General features: G+C 43.3%; 1 protein-coding gene across 2 annotated transcripts in view; it reads left to right on the forward strand.

The window, feature by feature from the left end:
- The window catches only part of MIB2 (MIB E3 ubiquitin protein ligase 2), a 49,579-nt gene that overhangs the window by 13,538 nt on the left and 15,584 nt on the right, over positions 1–20,457 (forward strand). The window contains exons 3-9 of one of the 2 annotated variants that reach the window (XM_074161816.1): positions 1,475–1,825; positions 2,279–2,450; positions 12,068–12,174; positions 15,000–15,194; positions 16,497–16,639; positions 18,622–18,729; positions 19,955–20,059. In XM_074161816.1, the coding sequence (XP_074017917.1) occupies positions 1,579–1,825; positions 2,279–2,450; positions 12,068–12,174; positions 15,000–15,194; positions 16,497–16,639; positions 18,622–18,729; positions 19,955–20,059 (1,077 nt within the window). In that variant the 5' untranslated portion in view covers positions 1,475–1,578. Of the gene's footprint in view, positions 1–1,474; positions 1,826–2,278; positions 2,451–12,067; positions 12,175–14,999; positions 15,195–16,496; positions 16,640–18,621; positions 18,730–19,954; positions 20,060–20,457 lie in introns of those variants that run through there. The other variant, XM_074161817.1, reaches the window with a different exon arrangement.

The raw sequence follows: 20,457 nt of genomic DNA on the forward strand, positions 1-20,457 counted from the left end.
AAGTGTTGCCCAAGGCATCTTTTAGTGATGATTAGAACGAAAGATGACATGGAGTTCACAAGGACGTTTGGTTTTGATGTTGCTCTTGTGTGACAGGTGTTTGGATGTCACCGTGATGCATAGCAGGAAAAGTCTGAAGCTACAGAGATGCTAAGGCTGAACAGAAACCAGGCTCGTTCAGCATGCTAGAAACTTGATTTTGCATCAAACTACTCCTCCATACGTTTAAAAGGGGATGTTTGGCTGGAGCAAGAGTTTATTTTTAGGCCTCGGTGGTTTTGGGTGCTTTATTGGTAGGCGGTAGTGTTAACAACGTGTCACGTGGCACAAAGCTGCTCCTATTGCCGTGTCTGATACACATCCCATTCGCTTGTCAGCCTGGTTTGAACTGGCTCTGTGTCATGGCCATTGGTAAGATTTGCTCTACTTTTGGAACCTGCACAGTTTCACCCTTGGCATCCTGTTGGGTTTTGGTTTTTAAATTTTGAGACAATTCTGGATGATACAGTTAGCTTGAGAGGAAGAGGGTGAGACCCAGGGATGCCCAAAGATAAAAAGATGCTACAGTAGATATTTCCAGCTTGGCCCTAAATATTGAAAGCCACAGTCCTCTCTCTTGTTGTCCTGGTAAGGAGGTAAACCAGGCTTTGACAATCTATTCGATTTCATTCAAAGTTGTGGATGTGCTGCATCTGTGTGGTACTCGTCTCATTTACCGATTGTCATGGCAACAGCTGGAAAGGCTATCCCAAGCTTTTACTGACCCCAGCACAAAATCTGCAGCGCTTATTGCAGGTAAGCAATAACCCTTCCCTGTTCCTGCTGTAGCCAGCACTGATAAATAGCAGCAAAGATTGACATCTCTGGCACTGGTGCTTTCTTAAAAGCTGCTATTATTTTAAAAAAAACAGACAAACATTTCTTTCATATGCATCATTAAAACTTCCTGTATCTCAAAATCAGAACCCAAACTAACTTTCTGGTCAAGTGAAACTCAGCACTGTGGTATTATGTGGTAAGATGCTTATGAAGAGTCTTCCTCAAGAACAGACTGGTATTAACTTTTTGTTGCTAAAATCATGTTGCTGGTGTTTTCCTGCTCATTTCTTTCAACTCTCTTTTCCGTGCTCCTTTGTTTCTGTTGCTGTTGTGTCTCTGGTAGCTGTTGCGCATATCCTGAATTTGAAATCAAGGGCTTGTAGGGGAGTTTTGTAAAGATTTCTTGCCCAGTTCTCTTCCCTCATACCCAGCACTCTGGAATAAGTCTTTTGGATATTATGCAGATGTTTCTGTGCCTTGGAAATCCGGCTAGTTTGTGTATCTTTCCCATCTGGGCTCAAGCTGTGGGGATCCCTGTTTTAAATAAAGTACAGATTGATCTACTCAGTGGGTCAGGCCTCTTCCGTAACCAGGTCATTCTGGGGAAAGTGTGACGTGGTGAGTGGCATTGCTTAATTGTATGTTGTCTTATTAGGTGTGCTGAACATGCTGCTGATGACGCTGAATGTGTTGCTGCTGATATCGCCTGTCTCCGAGACCCCTTACGCGGAAGAATTTTAGGGGTTGCTGTGCAGATCAATGGACGTGGACCCCTATGCCAGCATGCAGGTTGGGATGCGGGTAGTTCGTGGAGTGGACTGGAAATGGGGCAACCAGGACAGTGGCGAAGGGAACGTTGGGACTGTGGTTGAGATTGGTCGGACAGGCAGCCCGACCACTCCGGATAAGACTGTGGTGGTACAGTGGGATCAAGGCAACAGAACCAATTATCGAACTGGATTCCAAGGGGCTTACGACCTTCTTCTATATGATAACGCACAAATAGGTAGGTATAGCACAGACAAGAAGTACAAACACTAGTGCTGTAAACCCGTATGTAACGCCCACCTCACGTGGAAGCTGGAACATTAAGCTTTTTGCAGCTCCTCTGGACTGATGCTGAGCAGCAGCATCCACTCAGCCAGTTCATGGCAGTGAAATTTCTCTTTGCCTCTGTGCAAGGCTTTTCTTTCTTCTTTCTTTTTTATCCGAATCTAAGTTTTGCTAGCTTTGTCATTTTGTTGGGTTCTGGCATGACTTTTGGGATTAGAATCCCTTAAGCCAGGAAATAGATGCTTCATATTATATTATTGCATCATCTTCAATACACTTACAGTATGTGATTCTTTTTTTTTTTTTTTTTTCTTTAAAACATGCTGTTGTAGTTGTAAGAGCCCGGTCAGCCTGGTTTCTCTGGATTTTGTTTGGATCTTATATTCCTTTGCTTTTGTTCTCCTAGGGGTCCGTCACCCTAACATCATCTGTGACTGTTGCAAGAAGCATGGTATACAGGGAATGCGGTGGAAATGCAAAATGTGTTTTGACTATGACTTGTGCACACAGTGTTACATGAACAACAAGCACGATCTGTCTCACTCCTTCGAGCGCTATGAGACAGCACACTCACAACCGTAAGTCATGCTCTAGGGGAAGTCCGATTAACCACAGTGAGATTTATAGGTCGCTATTCTGTAGCAGTGGTCTCCAAAATGGGATGTGTAAGATGATTTATTGAGGTGCAGGAATAAAATAGTAGAACTTCAGCAGTACATGTCTGTATAATTTATAAAGACGTAAATGTACATATATATTTTGGGGCACCTCCTAAGGTGGGCATGAAGATGAATCTTGTAATCCTCTTGCCTTTAGGAAAAGTAAGAGGAAATCATTGTCTCTGTCACTGATTTTCCTCTTTTCTTTTTTTTATTTCCCTCCCCTTGAAAGTACCACTCTGCATTGCATCTGTCTGTGGAATCGAAAGTGTAATTATTTTACTAAAGACAGCGGTGTGGGATTTGCAGCTGGTTTTTTTCCGGTATGGGAAACTCTTTCTGGAGTTGATTACCATAGTTTTGCCAGCGTGGCCGAGCCAGGATTGTGAGTGCTAGCAAAGATGCTGCTGTCCAAAGGTGTCCCTTCTGAGCTTTGAGCCTTGTGTTTATCCACCAGATTAGGATGTTTCTTGAGCTTGTGTTAATATGACAAGCCAGCCAGATCCTATTGTGAAATGAGCTTTGTGATTTCATATATATATATAAAGTGTGTGTATATAAAAATAGACACATCTTTTTTTCTCTCTTCTTTCTATGAATATTATAGTTAGCTCCAGGTAGTTACTCAGAGATGCCTGCTTGTGGCTTTTATTTGAGCTCTAGGTACGCTCTGCTGGTAAGTTACATAATCTCCCTCACATTTAAAGAAAAAAGAGAAAAAAAAAAAAGTAGGCAACAATTACTTTAACGGGCTGCATTGTTACAGAGCAGCCCAGAATGCGATCGTTTATCAAAAGGCAGATTGCCAGGCAATTTCTCCCCAGAACTCTTATCCTCTGCAGAACTTATTTCCTTTTCTAAGGAATCTGAATGGTGAAAGATCTAAATAGAGTGATTTTTCCGCTCGAGGCTTGTACCTGACCTGTGTCCGTATTAGGCAGTAGAGCGCTTGCTGTCAGTGGGAACAGAGCTCGGAATGCTGCCAGTGCACTGGCCGGACCTAGTGCTGTCCTTAAGTGAGGTGTGTGACTTTCACAAAGCATTGCAGCACCGCTCTGGAATGTCACCGCAGCACTGGAGGGCTCTTTGGAGGTAGATGTCCGCTAGAGCAGAACTTGACGGCTGCTGATGTTTGTCCCTTAGTGACAAACTGCTTGAGGGTCACTTGAGGGTCGGAAGGCTCTACAGAGGGACCTGGACGGGTTGGATCAATGAGCCAAGGCCAATAGGATGAGGTTCAATAAGGCCAAGTGCTGGGTCCTGCATTTTGGTCACAACAACCCCAGGCAACGCTCCAGGCTTGGGGAAGAGCGGCTGGAAAGCTGCCCAGCAGAAAAGGACCTGGGGGTATTGGTGGACAGCCGGCTGAACATGAGCCAGCAGTGTGCCCAGGTGGCCAAGAAGGCCAACGGCATCCTGGCCTGTATCAGGAACAGCGTGGCCAGCAGGAGTAGGGCAGTGATGGTGCCTCTGTACCGGGCACTGGTGAGGCCTCACCTCGAGTGCTGTGTTCAGCTCTGGGCCCCTCACTACAGGAAGGACATTGAGCTGCTGGAGCGTGTCCAGAGGAGAGCTACCAAGCTGGTGAGGGGTCTGGAGAACAAGTCATATGAGGAGAGGCTGAGGGAACTGGGCATGTTTAGTTTGGAGAAGAGGAGGCTGAGGGGGGACCTCATTGCCCTCTACAACTCCCTGAAAGGAGGGTGTAGAGAGGTGGGTGTTGGCCTCTTCTCCCAAGGGAATAACGACAGGACCAGAGGAAATGGTGTAAAGTTGGGGCAGGGGAGGTTTAGATTAGCTATTGGGAAGAATGACTTTACTGAGAGAGTGGTCAGGCACTGGAACAGCCTGCCCAGGGAGGTGGTGGAGTCGCCATCCCTGGAGGTATTTAAGAAACGTGTAGACATGGCACTTCAGGGCATGCTCTAGTGCCTGAGGTTGTTGGGTTGTGTCTGTTTGTGGGTGGGGTGGGGTGTGGTTGTAGGCGTTTGTTTTGGTGTTTGGTGTTCTGGGATTTTTTGGGGTTTTGGTGGTTTTGTTTTGTTTTTTTTTTCTTCTGTTGGTTGGACTCAATGATCTCAAAGGTCCCATCCAACCAAAAATATTCTGCGATTCTGTGGTTTTTGGGTTTGTTTGGTTTGGTTTTTTTCCTAGACTCTTTCATTTTTTTTCTGTTGAGTGTGGTTCATTCAGTGGTTAGATAAGACGTGATATGAATTAACTTTTTTTTTGAGTTGATAAGAAGAAGTCTAGACATAGGCCAAAGTCTATGATACCAAGTCTTTTTTGTTAAAATGGCAGTATTTTGATTTACATTACTATGTGTTAGCAGGTGGAACGATCTTACTGATACCAAGCAACTAATAAATAAAAATGAAAATGAAAAAGGTGTGTGTGTGACATCAGGGACACAGTGTGAGCCTGTCAGATGTGGCAGTGGTTTCTGGGGGCCTCGATAAGGGGCGATATCTTCCTCGATAAGGAAGAAGCAGCCGTAGTTGTAATTGGATAATATAATGTCTTTCCTGCTGGTCCTGCGTGGCAGGTATTGAACGTAGCCACGCTGAGGGATGGAGAGAAATTAGAAATCCTCAGTGAAGAAGCTTCCAGTCATGAAAAGCTGTGATTTTAAAGATGAATGAAAGGTACATATTGTGATTCTTAGAAGTCACTAAGCTTTTGGAGAAAACCGGCTGTCAGAAATGGTTTTTGTTTCAGTCATTTGACTGAGTTGGATGGTAGAACGCTGTACTCTTAACTGCAGTGCATATGTGTTTTATGCAAGAGCTTTCTTCCAGGGAACTGGCCAACTGCAACAGTTTTACTCAGAAACGTCTTGCAGTGAAGGGGCAGGAAGAAGCAGAAGCACCTTTGCTTTAATGCGGATGTAATTCTATGATTTGTTGGTCTAGTGTTCTGTAAATTGCTTTGCATTAAGAATGAAATGTTCTGATTTTTAAAAAAAGAAGTTAAATGAGGGGCAGGGACAGAGATCACCTTTGAACAATACCATAGAGAGGATTTCATTGGAATAACTGAGGTCTGAGCTGTAAAGATTCGTTGCCTTAGACGATGCAGCATCCTTTTCGAAGAATAAAAATTGCATACTTATGACTCACTAGTACTGTTGCTTAGATCACTCATCTCAATTTTTTTGCTTAATAAAATAGAAGAGAAAACCTATGGCAGTTACCCAAGGACCAAAAAAGCAGCTCTGTATTTAAAAGGACATGGTAACTGCTGCGTGGACTTGGGTTTTCTTAAGGTTTTTTTGCTACGGCTGTTGTCAGAATCGCTGTGAAATGCAGGATGAGTCTCCTTTAGAGATAAAGGTTCTTTTGCCTCCTTTCTCTGTCAGGGAATGGGTATCTTTTGGTTCCTTACAATGAGCCTCAGGCACAGTAGTGTGTTGCTTTCAAGACCTGTCATGAGCCCACTGGAACGTTAATTAGTCAGAAAGCTTATAAGGGGAGTGGATGGAAGAGCCAGCCCACCAAATTTGACAGCATCCCCTAATCTTGGTTTCATATCATGCGGGATTGGCTATTTTTGTATCATGGTTATAATCCTTGGGTTACCATCACTGAGACCAAATGTAGAATGGTGGAACGCAGCTGTATTACGGAGCTGTCACATCAATGCTCTTGATGGAGCTGGGAGTTTCCAGTCCCTCCTGGTCTCTGCTCTTAGTCCGTGGTGAGAGAGCATCGCCGTGCATCCAGCCTTGCCGCTGCTGCCATTGTTGTTCCTTTGGCAGGGGAAGCAAAGGCCTCAATAAGACAATTTCAGAGATCACAGCGTGATGTCCCTGCGCGGCAAATAACTCCCACCCGCTCTGCTGCGGCCAGACCCACCACGTGGCACCTCTGCAGCTAAACCCAGGCGAGGCCAGCACAGAACTGTTTGTAGCAGCTCACTAATCCTAGGATTTAAGAGGCCTTAAGCCCAGACAGACACTGCAGAGGGTTCCCAATCAGTTTTCTAAAGAGGCTTTGAAGACACCTTTACCTGAAGGCTATTTCAGGTCTCAGTGACCTGAGTTTGAACCTCTGGTGGCAGGAAGTACTGATTTTTTTTTTATGTTTTGCCATTTGAAGTAATCTTTTCCTGACATCAGACAATATTTTTTTATTGGTCTCGTTTGGTTTGATTTTTATGGCTGTTTTGGGAGAGGCGCTCATCCTGACTTTAAAAGGATGGACAGCTCAGTTTCACTGAGGATGTTTTTTCGCAATCGTGTACCCATTTGCTGAATAAGGCTTAATAATTGGAAGATAAATCAGTGCCTGTGAGCAGGACAGCAAAGCAGAACTCATCAGGTTTGTGTTAGGGCTGGAATAGTCAGGCATGCTCTGGTGAGTTCTGCAAATAATCAAGTCTGAGATAATCTTCCTCTCATACAGAATATTAGTAGTGCTATATTCAAGCAGAAAAGCAGCAATGGCATTTTGCCTGCATCACCTTCTCAGGGATGATGCTAAGCTGAATTTCAGCAGGGGATGTGGGACATTTTACCCAGGCTATTTTCTAGGCTTCGCTCTCCGATAAATCACGACCTTAGCAATTTTGCAAAAGTCCTATTTTTTTCCTGGAAAACAATGGAGACGGAGGAGCCAAGCAAATTACACAGGGAAATGTTTTGTGTAATCAAGCATAAGAAATACAAATATTTTCTCACGTTGTGTTTTATACTGTAGTCAAAACGGAGTTTGCGGTTATTTTCAGCCATAATTCTTAAACCAGGTCTGTCTAGTCTGGTTACCAGTTGGATTTCTAAATCAGATACATTACAAGAACAAGTGCATGCTGTCGTTTAGGTATGTGTGTGCAATGCTCACCCATTCAAGGCAGTTTTAATAATCCAGCCTTCCATCTGTGAGTGCTTATACTCTAAGCCTGAACTAATATAGCAGCTGAATGACAGCTGCTGGCCATTTGATTACTAGGCAATAAAGAGGATGCAGGTTTATTTACTGTAGTAACCTCTTCAACATGTGTTATTTATGCAATGCCAGTTTAAGCTGCCAGTCTAAGAAATTTTGATTATTGAATCAAATCTGACTCTTGGGTGACAACGTGTTTGTTGCCTAACTTAAAAAAAAAAAAAAGTGATTAATTATTAATGAATTTATTAATATTAATTTATTTATTAATTTATTCTGGTAATGAATGAGTATAATCTTACTTTAAAAAAAAACAAACCTGCAGTGTGATTTACCTGACTGTGCCTCCTTAAAAAACCACGTACGTTGCAGAACACTAGGGCATATCCCCACGCTAGGGCTTCCCTTATTAAGTTTGGAATATTCTGTTTGATTTGTGAAATAGGGATTAAATTTCAGTGACACATTTTATCTTTATCTTTTCTGGAATTCCAGGATCAAAACTGTAAGCAAGAGAGATCTTCACTAAAACATCCTTAGCCTGTGTTTTGAACTAATAGTCACGTTTAAAGGATGATAAGACATTTCACTTCGTATGCTCACCAGTGCTTCTGCATCATTCTCGGGGCAATATTCTGCCATTAAAGGCTGCATAATAGACATCTCTGAGAGCATAGTTGAGAAAACCTTCTGCCTGCAGTACAGTGTTGAGTTCGTAGGTGCACACACACATTTTAATTCACATTTAATAGCCCTGGTCTGAAATCTTGCCCACTGTGGCTTTCCAAAACTGAGTCTGATGCGAGTTGGGTTTGGAGGTCAGCAAAAAGGACAGGGAGCGTTTAGTCCAACTCAGACCGCGGTCTGAGTTATAAACATACAGCTGCTTTTACAAAGAAAGGTGCCTTGGCAAGGAATAGGATCGACAATGGAAATTCTTGGTAAAGGCAGTTCCTGAAATAGGTTTCTGTGATCCTGATCCCTCACTTACTGGTGTCCTTGTCTTAGTCTGATTCATGCTTGAGCAATCAGCATCCGCCTGCCATCTGTCAGAATTTCCTTCCTTTATCCTTTGCTGGAAGTGCTTCAGTAAAAGCTTTGCTAGGGAGGATTATGGAATCTAGAATTTCTTGCATCGTTGAGGTCAGTTTTACCTGTAGTTTCTGTAACATCTTTGTGTTGGCTTTTCTGAGGGAGCCTGTGCAGATCTTTATACATCCTAGAAGGAGTGTGGGTTTGTACCCATCATGAGCTGAAATTCTGGTTTACAGCTGTGCCTTTCTGAAGAGATTAACACAATATTTATGGCCTGCTACCTTGCAGGGTGACCATCCCTTCTGCTGTCCAGTCCTGTGTATTGTGCTTGTTTCTTAAAATAAGGATTTTCTGCAGTGGAAAAGTCTCTGTTTTGCAAAATCTCTTAGTTGTGCCTGATGTGAAGGGGCTCTGATTCCTGCAGGGCCTCAGATGGCTACTGTGAATTAAAAGCAGTCTCTATTTAAACTTCCCCAAGCCAGTTGTTTTGGGTCTCAGATCAGTATCTGTAGAGCAGGGATGATGCTATTCTTCTCGCGCTCTGGAGCATAGCTCTGGGTGATGTGAAAGGCACCTCAGTGGAATTTGAGCACAGGCAGGATCCCCACAGGGGGTGGTTCCCAGCGTGCTGGGGAGAGACAGAGCTTCATTCCGTACAGAACAGCTCCCAAGTGTTTTCTGGACTCGATAGTAATTTAATATCATTGGAATTTGTAGGGCAGAAATGGCTGCAGACTTTGGCCGTCGTAATTAAAATTGTTATTAAAGGCAATATTGCAGTGATTAAATTTATCCCTCGGGTATTTTTGCAACATACTAATGTCTCTGGTTGTTATCCAGTATTTGGAGCAAAACATGTTGAATTAGATTAAAACCCAAGATGCATTGGCTCTGGACATCTGGTTCTCGCATCATTTTTTCAGTGTTGCTGATCAGCAGAGTCGTTTAAAACAAGGTCACAATTTTTATGTTGCCATGGGAAGAAGGCAGTTATGGTGGGTCGCCTCCAGCGTTTAAGTAGAATGGAAAATGAGTTTCTTACACTTCTTTCTTCTTTGAGGAAGCTCGGCTTTCTGAACTGGTCAGCTTTGGTTGCCTGGTCTCCAGCCACAAATTTCACTGAAAGTGACAGGTTACTGTGAGAGCTTTTGAGATGCTGTTATGTGATTATACAAAAAGGGAAATTACGCTAGGAGTATAATGAGTGGTGGTTATTTTGCTCTTTAAACATCTAAGCTTTAGCTTAGCTCGATGCTCTGCTGTCACTGAGATTCTTTGCATTGAAACCCTTCCCTTGTGAGTAGGGTTTGGAGAAGTACATTTTTATCACTTTGTCTCAGGACTTAACTAAGACATCTTTGATAAATTGTTAGAAAACCATTCAACAAAATACAGTGAAAATAGCATGTTGTAGCCGAGCTGTTTCAGATGTAGTACGTAAATCCATCCTGGTTTTTGAAGCCAGTTTATAGTGCGTGACAGTGCGATAAAACGAATGCTCATCAGTGCTTCTTTTTAGCTGACTTCTTTTTCTAGCCCTCTTTCATAACAACTGCCAGCCTTCACGGTGTTTAAACTAGACAAAACCTCAGCCATTCAAAAAACGGTCTCGTTCTTCCTCCTGTTGATAATGAACGTTTGCCGATTAGAAGAACATGTGTAAATAATCTCTCCCTCTTTCTAAACACATTAGGTTGTAAAGCACAGGTGGGAGATCTGTTAACAAGTTAAGAAAGGCAAAAGACTTAGGCTTTTGATGGATAAGTAAACAGTTAGTTCAAGCATAAGCTTTTTATCCTTCTGAGTCTCCACCTTCTCTCTCTAGGTATTAGATGGAAAATAAATACAGCATTCTGAGGTCAGCCCTACCCCCGGTTAGGCTTCCCCTCCCCTTGTCCTGGGGAGCAGCTGCTGGGCTTGAGTTTGCTCTGTCTGGTCTGGGAGCTGCCAAGAGCCTGTCGGGATGGGTTGTGGCACCTTTGCAGTCACCTAGAAAAGTGGATTGTACCCGGGGCGAGCAACACAAATAGGTCTGTAAGGACTTTGGTGGCTTGATGCCTCATGAGAAAGCTTTCCGCTAGGGAACAGACTAGGAAAACCAGCAGAGAAGCTGCTGTAACAGTATGGGAATTGGAAGCTGCTTTAACAGGACATCAGACCCTCTGTTCACTATCACGTAGGTATTCTTTTTTCTATTTTCTTAAGATGGATCAATGTGTTTGCCTGTAGTGCGGATTGCAGGGTGGATAGAAATGTTTGTGTTATCCTGGAAACAGACTCGCCACAACACTGCAGGTCTAATCTGCTCTGCTTTTCAGCAAGTGAGCTGGACTGGGCAGTCTGCAGCTCAGGTTATGAAATGTGCTGAACTCCTTATGCCTCTGAGCCAGGAGACTGCCTGAGCCATTAATGCCTTCGTGCACCCTGGTAACGTCCATAAGCATCGCCTTAAACTCAACAACAGGATTCAAGGGCAGCTGAAAGTCAGTTCCACTCCCTCTGAAGTGATGTCAGACTTCCTGGAGAAATTACTAACTTTCTCCTTACTCCTCTCTTTTTTTCCCCCTTCTGCTTTAAAGAGATGTGTTAATAGCGTGAGACTTGTACGAATCGACTTGGGTAGTTCTCCTTTGAGAAGCATGTGGATTATGAGTGGCAGAGCTGGCAGTGAAAACTAACCTGCTATGATGTTTAGGGTTGCTTGATGGTTTTTGGAGCAGGGCTTCCCCTGCTCCATGTAGGCAATGGGGTGCAGTTGCTAAAGCCAGATTTTGATTACTTTGGTTTGCAGATTTTGTACCTGATGCTGCAGAATGCCGGTAAATATTTATGTTAAAAAGTATTCACATATTCACAGTAATCATACTCGGCCCTCAGTGAGCTGCCTTGCCCTAATATAATTTGTGGTTTGTGCATCTTGTAGAGCGTGTGGGGATTTTTTTCTTCTTTGGAGCTACTAGATTTTATTTTTGCCTTACACAGCCCCCTCAAGGCTCTTGAAGTTCTGAAAGAAGGATGATCTTTTTTCCTTCATGGCTAAGCATGCTGTGTGTGAGTGAGGGAATGTAATAATTTTGAATCTTTGTGTTTATATATGTTCAACTTCCTGAGTCAGTAAGATGACATTCTGGTGTCTAACAACGTGAGAGAGACCCCGCTACAGTCCTGCTGCTTGTGTGTAGATACGTGTGTGTCTCTGCAGGCTGTCACTGAAGTGTTCCTGTTCCTCATGCTCACAGCAGCCTCTATTCCCAGTTATCTGCATCCCACAGCTGAGGGAAAGACAGAACTTTTTTAAAGCTCACTATGGGTCTCACAGGTTTTGATAATGTTTGAAGATAAACATGGTTTATCACATGTATTATTCAGCAGTTGTCTTTCTGCCGTCAGTGGAGCAGTGCCTGAGTATTCTGACTTTCCTGGGGATACCAGTTTTTAGGATCAAAGACCCTGCTTGACTATTTTATTGTTTTCTCTTGCTTCTTACATGCTCTTCAGAACTGAAGACATGGTTTTCTGTATGTAAGTGTGGTAAACTTAGGCCTCATATGACAGACGTCAGCTGGAACAGAGCTTTATAAAGTATGAACAGTAACAATAAATTAATTTGTTTTCCAGAGTTCTGGTGAGTCCTCGACAGAATTTGACTCGCATCACATTAAAAGGGACTTTCCAGGGAGCTAAAGTAGTCCGAGGCCCCGACTGGGAGTGGGGTAACCAGGATGGTAAGCTTCTTTTGAGACATCCCATAAAACACCATTCAATTTTTTTTTCTTTATTTTTTTTTGCCAAATTGCTACTTGAAAATGCATGTGCTGAGCAGTAGCTGCTAGGGGAGCTGTTCAGATGATGCAGGTTGCTGTTCCTTGGAGTATTAAATATTATTTGTTTTCTTGTATTTGTTTAAAAAACATCTGTGGCGTAAACTGTATGCATTCATTTGGGGTGTAGGAGGGAAGCTTTGCTGTTCCTCTTTCATAGATGTGAAAACTTATGGGAACCATCCTGGAAGATCTTGTAAGAGCTATAAATGTGCACCATGCTACAAGGAAATAAATACCTGTCTTTTCCTGAAAAACTTCCATTCACAATGGGAATAAGGTTTGTCTGACTGTGTACAGTGCTCCCTTTTCCCTTGGAGTTCCTTGGAACATCCTTATTAGGACACATTTAAGAACAGTGAAGAGAAATGGTCTATAAGGAGCGTTTCACATGGAGCATTAATGAAGAACTGTTGGCTGTGGTTGCTGGCGAATGGTTTCTGCTTTCTTTATGAGTTGTAACTTCAGGCTGAAATTGAAAAGGGACAAAAATGCCTTTTCTAGAGCGGCTCTTGGGGTTTAATGACTGTGTCTAATTCACTGATACCAATTTCTGTGTAGTGCTACAAGGGTAAGGAAACTTTACTGTCCGTTTCTATTCCAGAGCCTTGCACACACTGTCTACAGCTTCTTTTTTCCCTTAATAATTAAGTTGTAATTCCAAGGGTTTCCAGTGTTGACTCCACCATTTATTGCAGCTCTGGGTTCAGTGGAGGACATGAACGCTTGCAGGGTCTGAGAGCAAAAGAAGCTTATGCTCAGTACAGCTTATCCGTCCTTTTGAAATCAAATCAACATTTACATGTCTGAGACTTGTGTTGCTTACAATGGTTGTGACCTGAAAGCAGTTACACCCGCAGGACAAGCGAGAAGAAGCAGAAGGCCAGCCACTCAGCTGGTCTCTGATGAGTACTGCCCTGGCTCTGACAGAGCTGCCCTCATCCGCAGCCTTTTGCCCTTCTGAACTTAGCTTCCTGGTGGCACTAACACATCGACTCTATTTCCATTTAAGGAGGTAACATGTAAATAGTGGTAATAAATAACCTTGCAAATTCTATGATAGGGTCCTGCTAAGTAACTTTTTTTCTCTGCTGCGGTCAGGGTGGGCCCTGGCAGCTCTTCAGGCACTTCAGCCCTTTCATTGAATACATGCTTTTCCTTACTACCATTTCTCAGAGTCCAGGCACCACGGAAGCAGAAGCCAGTGCCCTCCTCAGAGAAAAGCATCTCAATAGGGAAAGGGGCGAGATTATTTTTTGTAGTTGTTCAGTCTCAATCTCTTCTGCAACAGACAAATGTTAAGTTCTTTTGTAGCTGGTGCTCAGAAATGCTTTTGTTAACTTAAATTGTGTTTTCATGGGTAACATCAGGTGGGTGGGGTGCTGATCTGGTAACTGCCTGCAGTGTGAATTGTGTACAGAACTGGGACCCACCTGCCATTTCTAGGGGGGGATTTTAAAGGCAGATAGGATTGAAAAAATATTTTTCTTCCGGTAAAAATCAAGAGATATTGGGGCTTTCTGATTCTCAGACCAGCCCTCTAAAGGTGTGTTCTTGCTGTTGGCAGAACATACAATAAAGCCCACTAGTTTGTCTGTATTATGTTTTTTAGATAGATATGCACTAGATGAGGAAGTTAACTTCTTTAAGCTGTTAAATTCCCAGACTTTGCAGGCAATTAGAAGCTCACTGTCCATCCGGTGAGACAGAGAGACGTTGCTGTCCCCGTTTGGGACAGCACTGGACCAGTGCTGGGACTTGCCCAAGGTCACACCGTGACTTGGCAGCGGAGTGAGGTAGGGAATCTGTGAATTCTGACTGCGTGTCACTAGGCTGTCTCTTGGATGAGAGTACATCCCATGTGCCTGGCCAGATTTATCTGCTCATAAATACATCCTCCTGTTTGGATTGTTTCAGTTCTATTCCTCCTTGCTTGGGCAGGTGAAGAAAAGAACCAGAACTAGCTTTACCTGATGTATCCTCCACCTGGCTGGTGTTGGGGAGAGACTGAAGATTTTGGGTGGACTTCACAACAGTGCTGTGTTTTTATCTTGCCACGGTGTGGTGCCATGACGCTGTGCGTTGCCCAGCTATGCAGTGTTTCTGTGCTCCAGGAGGAATGGCTGCTTCTACACAGAATTCAGCTTTTCCATATTTGTATTCCCAAGTTGATGGCTGGCTGGCTTTCATTGAGTTTAACGTAGAGATTCTCTCCTAGTTGGTCAAACTGAGTTGTCTCATGGTTTAATTTCCGTAATTAAAAGGTGACAGAGATCTCTTGTGCCTTCTGCAGATCAAGGTGAATCATGCAAGCTGTGAGGAAGTTGTATGAGCTGCCACATAGGTTTTTTTAGTGTGATTTCCTTCTTTCATGTGTATGAAGAACACTTGACTGGAGTCAGTATTTTGATAGTGAAGCAGATCTGTGTGTTTCTGTTCCACATGTGAAGCTGGCCTATGGTAGGACCCCACAGAAATCCTTCCTGGCCACAACTTCTCTGTCAGAATTTCGTCTGCCCCAGCTATTGACTTATGGTTCTGTGCCTACTCCTCTGCAGTGAATAGTTGGAGAACTGACAAGTTTTTTCCTTGTTTTTTGTTTAGTTAAGATAAAAATGTAATTAAATTATATCTTAGTAAACATCCCAGTGTCGGGTGAGTTTTCTGTATATTGGTCTCAGTGAAAATGCAAGCTGGACACTTTTTTTTACCCCTCTTTTTTCCATCAGGTGGTGAAGGTAAAATTGGCCGTGTGGTTGATATTTGTGGCTGGGACGTTGAGACCGGGCGCAGTGTGGCCAGCGTCACCTGGTCTGATGGCACCAAGAACGTCTACAGAGTTGGACACAAGGGAAAAGTGGACCTGAAATGTACCGTGGAGGCATCTGGTGGCTTTTACTACAAAGAGCATCTCCCAAAATTAGGTGCGTAGAGACAATTTCTATTGAGAAATTCTGATTCACATTGCCATTTCGTGGCACTAAAGCTGTTTTGCTCGGAAGACACAAGATCAGCAGGTGGTTTGATAAAGTTCTCACATAATATGTACCATTTTAAAGAAGCGGGGGGCGTGTGAACATATTGCTTTATTTCAGAGTGGTTAATAAAGTGGTTTGGCCTTTCAGTGGTAAGGTTGTGTAAGACCCTCAGATGCCCACAGCTGTACCCCAAGGAAGGATCTTCTGCCTGGGCAAATTCTTGCTGCTGCAAATGCGTGAAGCTCCCTTGGGTGTGCCTGCATCTGTCAGCAGAGAATTCAACCCAGCATCAGTTTTGTTAATCCAAAGTTTTCCGTTCTTCAGACAGGCAGTGGTCCAACTAGTGTTCTCTGTGCTTTTAGAGAGCAAATATTATTGTTCTGGTGGACCAGAAAGCGTGTTGAAGGGGAGTGTGACAAAAGGGAGATTTCTGAGAATGGAGCTGCCAAGTAGTTGCCCAGCAGGGAGATTAGAAATAGCCATGGAAAAAGGTGATGTCTATATTGGCAACTTGCTGCAATCCACCTTTCCTCTGAACTCTAACAAAACCAAAGAAAATACTTGTGGTTTTGGACTTGTGGCATTTTTTACTAAGGTGTAATTTAGTTGTGCCTCTTTTTAATGAGGTGCAGGGGCTATCTTTTGCTCCCCTAAAGGAAAAGAGAGGTCTGTTACTGAGTTTGCAGCAGCAGAATCAAGTCTTTCTCATTCTTTTCTCCCCCTGAGAGCTTGGCAAGAGCATGAGGGAAGGGAAGGGCTGGATGGGGAGCTTATTTCCAGGGATTATGGCCTCTTGCTACCCGGGAAGGCTGGGATGGTAAAGCTTTCCACAAAGCAAGTTATGTGGCTGCCTGTGGAAGAGAATTTATTTTAAGTTCTGTGTGGGTGTGTCTGCTGAACAGCAGTTGTGGGTGGCTGAATTGCTAAGAGCAGCTACTGGTGTCTGACATGACATGAGAGGCACCGTTCAGAGGCATTCCCCTCTGGGAAGGGACAAAATTGTGTCTTGTTAGAACCACCTCATGTTTAACCCATATCAGTATCCAGTTAGAGCTAAATCCTCTTGATCTCTCTACATAGTGCTGCCCCGTAGAGCGTGTAGGACATACTCCACAAGAGAAAAAAGGGTTTTACACCATTCTGCCCCAATTAGGCCTATGTTAATTTGCAACCCTTGTTACAAAGCCAGATGAGACACAAAACTATTGCATCCTGCATGTATGTGGGTGGTGTCATTCTTCTCTTTAGGCAAACCAGCCGAACTGCAGAGGAAAGAGAGCACGGACAGGCATCCGTTCCAGCACGGGGACAAAGTGAAATGCCTGCTGGACATTGACATCTTGCGGGAGATGCAGGAGGGCCATGGTGGCTGGAATCCTAAAATGGCTGAGGTATGCTTCTGCTTACTCCGGTTCTCTTTTTATTTTATCAATCACCGTCTCGGACTACAGAAGTAGGCACTGGTTAGGAAGTTACCAGAACATCTTTGTGTAACATATTACCTTCTGTATTTATATTGCGTTGACTGAATCACAAATACTAATTTGTTAGTGATAGGACAGTGGAGTCAGATTTCTTTTTAGGCTCAGATAAATGTGTGTTGTATGAGAACTGCCTTGCGGAGCCCTGCATAATTTATTAGAGTCTACAATGGGTCAAAAGAGTTGCTTTAAGGTCTTGGAAGCCAGTGCAAAAAGCTAATGGCTGGTTTGTTTGTTTTTAAATGACCTGCGGATCTCTTCCTTGGAGTTCTGGATCTATTCCCTGTTTGGCTGCTTTCGCACTGTGCATTACTATTAATGAAAGTTATGTGTTTTGTCAACAGTGGGCTCTATCCCTGGCCACAGCTAAAATTTCGCAGCCCACGTGACGTTCTTGGAGCTTAGCCTGTTGTCTTGTCTTTAGTTTGAAGAGCTATCAGTCTGTAGTCACCTGTTGTCTAAAAAAAAAAAAAAATCAGTAGAGGAAATAAAGATAGAAATGACACTTATGACTGTATTATAATGTTTCAGGGGGGCAATCGTGGAAGTAAGTCTCCAGGGGGTTGTGCATATTTGGTGTGGGCTTACATTCAGATGAAATGATAACAGCTAAATGAATAAATTTGCCATATAAATTAAAAGGTCTGTGCTTTTTGTTTCTTCTTAAGCCAACTTTCTTGGCTTTTAATAGTCTACAGATATTGCCCAAAATAGAATAAACTACCTTCACGTATTGCTGTTGTGCAGTAGATTTACTGCAAGACAAAAATCACATATTGACACTCACCATTACAGTAATAAGACCTCTCTCTGAACCTGTATTAGTAACTTGTATAAAAGTAGCTTTTTGGAGAGGGAGGGAAGTGTATAACCACAAGTGACCCAAATGCCAACTACACTTGAGTCAGTAAACTGAATAACCTGCAGGTCTGATCCTGAGACAGCTGTCTGAAGCCTTGCTATATGAAGCAGTGCTATAAAATTATAAAGATTATACTATTTTACATTATATATGTATCCTAGCCCAACCTGCCCTGCAGGTGAGCGGTCTTTTTGAATTCAGACTTTCAAATGTCAAGATAAACTATGTCATTTCAATTTCAATGTGGAAATCTATCAGCTGAGCATCAGTCTCCTTTTTTAGCCTGGCAGGCAGTGACATACTGTCTTCTGGCATGAACTTTTAGGTGGCTGTCAGTAGAGCCATGATTTTTTTTATTCCAGCTACAGCCTTCATCCCCAAAGCTATAGTTTTCGAATGTTGCTATGTAGCTAACAACCTGCTAGGCTGTTAAACCTCTGCACTTCTGAATTCCTGTTGTTGCTGAATGCAGGTGTAGAGAGGGCTGTAAACAGAGAAACGGTAACTTCCTGTCATCTCAGAAATTGGTAGGTTTTGTCTCCTTCAAAACTATCGGCTGCTCAGGACTGGCCAGAATCAGCAGTTAGAGAATACTGCACTGCCCAACTATACTTTGGTTTCTGTAGTCTCCTCTACTGTGCCTGCTTTTTTTTTCCCTCTCGGAGCATGCCGTGCTGGTATTATACTGCAGAACAACGTTGTGATCTCTGCCCAACTTTGTCATTTGGAAAAAGGAGGACAATTTGTGCTGCTTTTTCAAGGTTTTTCACACTTTGTGTCCCTATCACCCTCCTCCCCCAATATGCTGCTACTTTAGAGGAGCTTCTTAAGCAGCCTTTCCCTCCTTTTGCAGAAAAAACAATGACTGCATCTCATTTAAAGGAGGTTTGGGAGCACTGTTGGTCTGTGAATTGGAAGTGGTGGGTAATTTAGCCATCTGTGCCTTGGATGCCTGCTTTCCCCACTATTAAGCAATGTGATTTATTTAGGGGGTTTCCCCTACTTTTTTTTTTTTCCCCTTCATCAAAAGTTCATTGGCCAGACAGGGACTGTGCACAGAATCACGGACAGAGGGGACGTGAGGGTCCAGTTCAACAGTGAAACCCGCTGGACTTTCCATCCTGGAGCTCTGACGAAGGTAGGTGCTGATAGGTGAGCTTGGCCAGAACGAGAAATGCCGCAGGGAGTAGGGGTCAGTTTAACCTGCTGTGTTAGGACACAGCGTGTCTCAAGCAAGCGCTGAAGAAATATACTGCTATTCTAAAGGCAGTAGTTCTAGGCAGAATTTTCTGCAAGCCTAAGAGCTAAGACAGATGGTTGCAGACAGTGGGAGCTGGGCTACTAGGCTCTCTGAACCTTTGCATTTCAAATGTAAGTTCTTAAGAAATTCCATTCCTTAATTTCAGCTTCTTTGATAAGAGCACTAACAGTAGACCTACAGTAGCTCATCTTTCTGCAGCACCTTTCATCTGCAATGAACCTTCTTCCACGTCATTTCCATTTCATTTTGTTTTCTTCCTTGTTCTTGTGTCTTCACGTTATTCTCCTTTCTGCATCTTTCTTTGTCTTGCTTCTCTCTGATTTTTCTGGATGACCTCAGTCTTTAATCCAGCTGTTCTAATTTTGTGTCTGCATTTCTAAAGCTCATAGCTCTGGCCTTCCCCAGAGGTTTGAGGACTTGAAATGTGGATGGTTAGAAACAGGGCTAATAGCTATAGAAAGAGCTGCCGGAAGACTACAAAATTGTGAAAGACCTGAACAAGGTCATAATGCTAAAAACTCCAATTCCAATGGAAAATGCGGTGTCAGACTGTTTTGCGCAGAATTAGTCTGCTTTGAAAAGTGTGTTTTGACAGTGCTCCCTTCTTAGCTCAGTGAGCAGAGGGAGCATCTGGCAAATTACCAGTACAGATAAACTCTGGATTCCCTTTTCCGTTTTAAATAATGAACAGATTCAACTTCCTTATTAAAGTGAATTAAAATCTCCAGTGCCAAGTCAGGTAGAGTGACGAGGTGGACCAAGGGAAGTTCCATGTGTACTTATATACTGGTATTAATTATAAATGGTTTGAAGAAGAAAGAAAAGAAGACAATCTTTCTGTCCCAAATTATTTCCCTACTTAAATGTGCACTTGGCTTAAAACAGAAATACCCCAGCCCTTGGACTATGTTTATTTTGCAGAGCAGTGATTACAGATGTCTTGGTAGCCCTACTTATGTTTTGTAATGCCTTGGTTTTTGAGTCAATGGGCTTCTCGTTTGGTTGGGTTTTTTGAGGGTGGGGGTGGAGGGGCTAATCGCTTTTTTTTTTTTTTTTCCCTAGCTTCATCCCCCAAAAGCTTATGACTTTCTTTTTCTTGTAGCTCAACACCTTTTGGGTTGGTGATGTTGTCCGGGTGATAGATGATATGGAAACAGTGAAGCGATTCCAACCTGGTCATGGGGAGTGGACAGATGAAATGGCACCTGTGAGTGCGCGCCAGCTCCAGGACAGTCCAGTAACTTCCAGTTTTCCCAAGCAATTAGTAATAGTGACTTAAGCTTGCATTGCCTCCAGCATTGCTGCTGGTCAGTGAGCGCACAGACCTTTCTGGGGCTGCCGAGGCCTTGCAAAATAAATGTTGTCTAGTCCTACTGGCTATCGGTAATACCATCCTACTGCAGCACCCAAAGCAAAGCGGGTAGATGGGGAATCTGACAAAGGATTTGGCTACCAGTAAGTCAAATAAGAAGTTTCACCAATCAAAGTAAACCAGTCCTCTTGTGCCTTTCCTAATTCTCTGGAATGAGGCAGGAAAGTGTCCAAGTGGAAAAATGGTCTAATCAGACCAGTATGGCTAAAAAGCAGGATACAGGTGTCCTCTGG

Source organism: Numenius arquata, chromosome 20 (assembly GCF_964106895.1).
Source record: "Numenius arquata chromosome 20, bNumArq3.hap1.1, whole genome shotgun sequence".
Classification (NCBI taxonomy): Eukaryota; Metazoa; Chordata; class Aves; order Charadriiformes; family Scolopacidae; genus Numenius; species Numenius arquata.